This window comes from Triticum dicoccoides, chromosome 1A (assembly GCF_002162155.2).
Source record: "Triticum dicoccoides isolate Atlit2015 ecotype Zavitan chromosome 1A, WEW_v2.0, whole genome shotgun sequence".
Lineage (NCBI taxonomy): Eukaryota > Viridiplantae > Streptophyta > Magnoliopsida > Poales > Poaceae > Triticum > Triticum dicoccoides.
In genome coordinates, this window is record NC_041380.1 from 327,396,122 (window position 1) to 327,403,418 (window position 7,297).

Sequence of the window (7,297 nt, forward strand, 5' to 3'; positions counted from 1 at the left end):
TCGTGATTGTTTTCAGCAGCAGCAAATTAGAGCATCCCCGTCCGTGTGGACAGATGCGGACGGGTCCGCCTGCATCGTCGCATCCAAGAACTATCCAATTGACACCAAGAAATTATCATCTTTTGGCTCCAGCGAAAGATTTTTATTGTTGTTGTTGTTGTTGTTGTTGTTGAGAAACTTAAGGAAGCTCCAGCAGGAGAATGCTGGGTAGCGTGACATACACCTCTTCTGCCCAGGCTACATATATACAAGCGGCAGAGAGAGGTGTATGTGTAGGGGTACGTCAAGAGGGAAAGGAGACAGAAAAGCGAGCAAAAGATGAGGAGCAGCCATGCTGCAGCGGCTGCCGCTAGAGACCGGCCTGTGTGCGCACTGCGCAGGGAATGAGCTTGTTTGGATACAAGCGGCAGCAGCCACAGGAGCAAGGAAGGGCAAGCAAACAAAGACCCAACACGCAAGCCCGTGCCTACCTGCCTGGCCTCCCTTTACTCGACACGGCTAGATCCACCACTGCGCAGCATACTAGCTAGTACTACGTGCAGAACAATTAAGATAAGAGGTTAAGTGGAAACCATGCATGAGGAGAGTGATTAACTAGAACTAGTTGACAAGATATATAGATAATACATCGAGCAAAATAACAGGCAGGAAGAGTGTGCTACTAGATCGATATTGATCACTTAATTATAGCTAATAGGTCATACGAACTGAGGTAATTATATTGTTTACTATGGCAGAAAGCCCTAGCTAATTAAAGATAGCCTGATAGTAATAGTCGATAGGAGCTAGTCAAGGAGGCGATGGCAATAGCATGGATATGCTAGCTTGATATCAGTACGGAGCAATCCCCATGTTGGCCGCGTAAAGCCCCTCCTTTAGAAGCCCATGGCCATCCTTTCTCTGATGATCCTGATAGTTAAGCCACAAAGGGTTGACATTTGGTTAGCCGAAAATGGATAAGAAAATGGAAATATACATGCTGAATAACGTATACTATGTTCACACGGGAAATTTGTATGTAACGATGTACTCTATTTAAAAATCGACCAGGTCTTGTCCTGAGAATTTGGACACAAGCACACAATCTCCAACAAAATTAAGACTAAACATATAGCATGAAAAAACATTTCCCCATGACCTTGGACAATTTTATCTACGTCTAACCAGTTTAAAGTACATAATTTTTGTTGCATGCTTTCGGGCTTGAATCTATACGCTTTGTTAGTAACCATTTCAAATTAACAAAGTTCTACCCGCTATTTTTTTAACAAAGTTCTAAGTTCATCGTGAGCTAAATTTGTTTGTTTGACCAAGTCTAAATAAAAAGTGGGTCAATATTAAACATCAAATTTGTTTCATCGGATTCTTTATAAAATATGAAGTTGGACTTAGTACAAAGCTGGCACTTCAATTAATTTGGAACTGAGGGAATATGTGGTACTGTGGGCATCAATCATCTTAAAAATAGGAGTAACTTTTACAAAAAAAAGTATTGACATGTGCTTGAAGTTAAGCTAGTCCCAAAACAACATAGTAGTAAACTAATTAAGTTTATAATCCTGCGTTGCTTTTGAAATTTACTTTAGGCACTTAAAATAACAAAAACTAATTAAGTGTACAGTCCCAAAAAGCTGAAGTATGTACTATGTGGCCGAGGTTTGGTTGATTAGTCACCTGAGGTAGGAGGCTGGTCTTCCTGAGCCCCTGGTGATCCGGCATGAGGCCAAAGTGGATATGCGGAAAGTGAGCCCACTGCAGCAGCAGCAGCAACAACAAGAACATAATCACCACATCAAACAATTAAAGGTATATGCATGAATGGACCGTTCATGGGATTCCGAGAGATTGGGAAACCCTAGAAACAGTAAAGGCACATGCATGATCGGGCGAAACCCTAGCTGGAGTTTCAGAGCAGAGATCGATATATAGCATGTGTAGTGCAGGTGAGATTAAGGAAGAAGGGCACTGACGTTCTTGGCAGCCGCGCTGAAGGCCTCCCTGTGCGAGATGTCGGGATTGCCAGCCTTGATGCGTTGGATTTCGTCCCTGCGCGCGTTTCCGTCCCCCCAAAAACACCAGAGCAAAGAAAAGAGCAAAAGGAAAGGGATACGTCAGATCAGCGGCAGCGGCAGCGGCAGGTCTAAACGGCGACGACCACGACGACGACACCCTCATTATTTGCGCCATCACCAATGCATCATTTGCTACAACCATGTCTCATTAACTTCTCTCTCTCTCTTCCTCGAACAGTGAGAGAGAGAGAGAGAGAGAGAGAGAGAGAGAGAGAGAGAGAGAGGGGAAAGCCAAAAGAAAACAAGGTCTCTTTGCGTCTGCAAAGGCCTCACTTGTGCAGCTCTGCCGCCCCGGTCCCGACCCCCGGCCCCGGCCGGCTGCCTGCCTGCCACCGAAGTGGCAATGGCCTTGCCGTGAGAGTGAGACCACGTACTTGCACACCCCGTGCCCAGCTTCATTATTAATTAGGAAATGTACTGGTAGCTACTCCTACTTACTTGATGAAGCGGTTGTACGCCGACGGCACGCGCTGCCTCTTCTCCGGAGCTGCAGGGAGAATCAAAGCCAAGATAGATGTTAGTGCCATACGTTCATGACAAATTAATCGATCTAGCTAGCTTCTTTCAAACGCGCGCACTAGTCCAGGCGCCGGCCGGCCATGGTTGCAGGTTCCAAGTGGAGACATGCGAGAATGGAGGAGAGCTAGGAAGAAGCTGTCTGTACTATTATTCCCCACAGTGAAAAGGGCTGGAGAGAACGACGGTCGCTGTGTCCATCTCTCTTGGGTGCACAGTTTAGACTTTAGAGCTTGCAATGGTGCCAATGGTGGGCATTGTACCTTGTTGCATCTCTCTCAGCACCTATACAGTATATACACTAGACCACACACGTAGAGCATATAGGTTCCATGTACACCGGCGAGCCATGTGTTCTTCCCTGACCAGAGAGAGAGAGAGAGAGGAGAGAGAGAGAGAGAGAGAGAGCATGGGCAAGCTCTAGAGAGATGACCAGATTAGTAGTACTACTAGCAAAGATGGATCTCAAGAAACCGGACGAAACTTGGCATCCACAGGAGAAGAATAGGTAGTGGAGATTTGAGAAAGTGCATGCGGAAGCTAGGCTAGCTATACTCACGTCTGTTGACGACGGGATTGGTCCGTGGTGATGGCTCCTTCCCACCTTTCCCCCCGGCGACTGGGGGTGGCGGCAGCGGCGCAGGTGCCGCGGCGTTCCTGCCACCCGCAGCCGCGATCAGGCCGCCGAGGCCGTGCTGCTCCAGTAGCTGCAGGCTCGGGTTAGCGCTGGATATCTCATCCTACATGAAGTAGTACAATATTAGAGCGCAACAAGTCATCAAGAACCAAGTATATCCACATGTACGTACAATCAGAAGCTCGCCACCCAGGATCACAGGTCATGGTGATGCATGCAAGAACGTACCAGGAGGGAGTGGCGGGGAGGGTTGCCGGGCGCGAGGTTGAGCGAGCTGGGGTAGTGGAACTGGCCGTGGTGAGCAGCGGCGGCCGGCGGCGGGGACGTCGTGGTGGTGACAGCAGAAGCGGCTGACTCGGCGGCGACAGTGGTGGTCGTGGTCGGGAAGAGGAGGCCCCTCATGTCGACGGTGAGCAGGCTGCTGCAGTGGCCGCACCGCACTGTCACCGTCTTGAAGAGGCTGCTGCTCGGCACGCTCACCTGCACACCAGTACCTCCCGTTAAATGGACTTGAACGGAGGCGCCGCCGCTGCTGAGCTACATACGCTTAGATGCTTAGAGGCTCAAGAGAGGGAGAGAGAGAGAGGCGGGGGAGGGGGTTGATCACGGACGACGAGGACGGTGTCGCAGAAGTGGCAGTGCACGTAGCAGAGCTGCTCGGAAGGCGCCTCCGGCTGCATCGGCGCCGGGGGCTGAAGCTCCGAGCTGAGGCTCTCCGACGCCATCTGCTGCTGCTGCTGCGATACTGGCGTGAAGGCGGCGGAGGCCCCGGAGGAGGAGGAGGACGACATGCCCGGTTGATCGATCACGCTAGTGGTAGCTGTTCTAGCAGGCGGTGCAAGTGCAAATCAACTGCCCGGAGCGGCTAGAGCTGGGGCTTCTTGGGACCAGTGGATTTGACGCGGCAGCGAATGGGATAGGATGGATGGACGCGAGTGGCAAAGGCGGCAAGCGATTGCTGGCGGTACCTAGCTGCTAGCTGATTGCCCTCGCTTGCTTTTTCCCCCTCCTCCGCCGTTTGGGCGTGATTTGACGGGTGGTGGGCGTGTGCGTGTATATGATCTGGTGATTTGATGGTTTGGGGGTGACTGATGTGTGATGCAACGGAACCTAGTATGTATCGGATCTGTTGTTGCTGCTGCGATTTGGGAGCTAGAGGGAGAGAAAGGGGTTTGGTTGGTTGGTGCCTGTGCTGGTGTGATGGGAGAGGAGATATAGGGTGCAGGGGTGTTTCGGGAGTTCGGGTCAACAATGAGGACAGCCGCAGCCGCGGCCCGCAGCTGTGTCTACCTAGGGTACACAGGCGACGGGTTAGGGCCGGCGTCCCCTCTCGTCCATTTTAAAAAATTATTATTTCAACAAAGCAGGACGTATTTGTTATATTAAAATGTAGCATCAAGCAGATACAAAAGATGATGAGTAACGCCCGATTTCTTAATAACTTAGATGCATACAACCAAACATCAAGAAGTTTGAAAAAAGGAAAAATAATCTGACATATTGGTGATAGTAGAGCCCTATAAGACCCCTCCAAAAAAGTAGAGCCCTATAAGACCGACGCTATGCCTATGTCATCGCAGGTGGTGGGCCTATGATACTATCCATGTTGGGTAAAAACCTCCGTGGCCACTGCTCCAACCGCGCACACACTGCCTTGAACAGTGGTTGCACTACTGGAATTTTCGTATACGCCGGGTACCAGGCTTGTCACCGAGAGCTAAAGCACGGCGCTCGACAAACTCATAGACGCCTAGAGTACCTCTTGGCAACAGACGCAGCTCTGCAAACACGGGATATTACCGAGAGTCATAGTCAGCAATATGGTGACACTCGGCAAAGGCACTATTTGCCGAGAGCCAAACAATCATCGCACGACAAACGTGTTGCCATGTGGCTTACCCGGCGGTGAATAACGGCATGGTCACGGTGGCAATGCTTTGCCGAGAGCCGCTCTCGGGAAAGCTTTAGTCCCACCTCGCCTAACGACAAACAGAAGGACCTGTTCAAATAGTCAGATAACCCAGAAGCATCAAGTTTCAATCTTCATTACACTCTTATTAAGAATATGTACTGTCACTATGAATCTTCATATGTTCCGGATAGAGAATGTTCATAGTGGCAGTCCATATTCTAATGAACGGATGCCGACACAGTTTTATTAATATGATCCAACCCCACCTTTACCGAGCGCTGCTCTCAGTAGAGTAAGAGTTGCCAAGGGCTGTTCTTGGCAAAGCTCTGACTCTTAGCAAACTTTTAGTCCCATCATTAATTAATAAAGCTCGGTTGTTTCCCTTAAAAAACTAGGGTACACAGGCGACGGGTTCGAGGGTCTCACTCGAGCTCAAAACAAGCCAAGGGTGGTGCTCATACCCATGTACTCAAGTGTCCTTCTTTAGCGATGGTGGTGGTGATGATGGAGTAATTTTCTTGGCGATGATTCCTCTTAGAGCACGAATCTCCTCCTTGAGCTTACTGACTTCCTATTTAAGATCCAAATTCTCCTTGCGAAGCTTGTTGGTAGCGGTTAATGCATCCTCAACCAAGGGGTGCAACTTAGTTGTGGAAGACGAGGCGACATCACCCTGCACACGATGATAAGGGGTAAATCGAGTAATGAAAGGTTTAACCTTATTTGGCAAACTTGATTTCTTGAACTCCGCATGCATATCTCCCGGTTGAGGTAGAGGAGTTTCTTTTTCTTCTTCGCTCGAGGACTCCATCCTTTTCAGATCGGCATCCTCTTCCTCATCAGTAGTCCATCCATAAGGGTCAACCTCCCCGTAATCCTATTGTCAGCGGTGATGTGTGAAATGTAGCTCTCTCCATCAGATTCTTGGGATGACATATTGCTACTTCTTGAGCTTGCATTAGTTTTTCCCTTGAAGAGGAAAGGGTGATACAACAAAGTAGAGATAAGTATTTCCCTCAGTTATAGAACCAAGGTATCAATCTAGTAGGAGACAACACACAAATCACCAATACCTGCACACACAATCAAACACTTGCACCCAACGCGATAAAGGGGTTGTTAATCCCTTCACGGTCACTTGCAAAAGTGAGATCTGATAGAGATAGATAAAACTAAACAAAAGACAAAGTAAATATTTTTGGGTTTTTTGGTTTATGGATTGGAAAGTAAAAGATTGCAAAATAGTAGACCGGAAACTAATATGATGGAAAATAGACCCGGGGCCATAGGTTTCACTAGAGGCTTCTCTCAAGATAGCAAATAATACGGTGGGTGAACAAATTACTGTCGAGCAATTGATAGAAAAGCGCAAAGTTATGACGATATCCAAGGCAATGATTATGAAATATAGGCATCATGTCCGTGTCAAGTTGTGACGCCCGGGTAATTAAGCTACAGTGATCCTCTGCTAATGATGCCACGTGACCTCGTTTATAGTTGCTAATCTCCAGTTAGTTCGAAACCGATTCAAATTCAAATTCAAAATTAGGCAAACAATAAAAGCTTTCAAATATTAAAACTAAAATGTTCGGAGTGAACCAAATATTGCATAGATAATTATGGGGGAAAAACCACACATTTATAAAATGTTTAAATACTATGAGATGAATAAAACAGTAGTAAAAAAATGATTATTTGAATAACTTCGATAATTAATAAAATGTCAAACTAAGTTATTCGGGGTTTAAACTTTTTGTGACTATGGACTAGGTTGTAATACTAATTTAGATACTAAATGTATGTTTTACTAAAATAGAATGCAACTACAATAAAGCAGGAAAGAATAAATAAAAGGAAAAGAAAACACAAAAACAGAAAGGAAAACTAACCAAAAAAATGAGGTAAAAGGAGACCGCCCCCCTGGACCCCTTGGCCCAACTGGGCCATGGCCCAGCCGGCCATCCCCTGGCCTATAGGCCACCCCCACCCCCCTGCCCCGAAACCCTAACACCCCCACTCCCCACGACCGCAACCACCTCCCCACTCCCTCGTCTCTCCCTCTCATCCGATCCAGATTGGATCGGGCCGTCCCCGTCGCCCCGTCGCCATTCACCATCGCCACCGCCGCCCAGCGCCCTCCTCCTCAACCCTCCTTCCCAG

At 48.0% G+C, this 7,297-nt stretch overlaps 1 protein-coding gene across 1 annotated transcript; it reads right to left on the minus strand.

The window, feature by feature from the left end:
- Positions 1-583: 583 nt before the first annotated feature.
- Positions 584-4,464, minus strand: LOC119271260 (protein YABBY 3-like). The gene is made up of 7 exons (XM_037553161.1): positions 3,837-4,464; positions 3,454-3,705; positions 3,148-3,328; positions 2,511-2,559; positions 1,971-2,046; positions 1,675-1,752; positions 584-909 (listed from the first exon to the last, which is right to left on the minus strand). Exons 1-7 carry the CDS (start codon positions 4,014-4,016, stop codon positions 832-834), a joined length of 894 nt encoding a protein of 297 aa, XP_037409058.1. The 5' UTR covers positions 4,017-4,464; the 3' UTR covers positions 584-831.
- Positions 4,465-7,297: the final 2,833 nt, after the last annotated feature.

Excerpts from the sequence above, each read along its gene's own strand:
- LOC119271260 (XM_037553161.1), bottom strand. The coding sequence starts at position 4,016 with ATGTCGTCCTCCTCCTCCTCCGGGGCCTCCGCCGCCTTCACGCCAGTA. Across the intron at positions 3,706-3,836 it reads TCTGCGACACCGTCCTCGTC|GTGAGCGTGCCGAGCAGCAG; the intron begins GTCCGTGATCAA and ends ACTGGTGTGCAG. Across the intron at positions 1,753-1,970 it reads TCAGCGCGGCTGCCAAGAAC|TGGGCTCACTTTCCGCATAT; the intron begins GTCAGTGCCCTT and ends CTGCTGCTGCAG.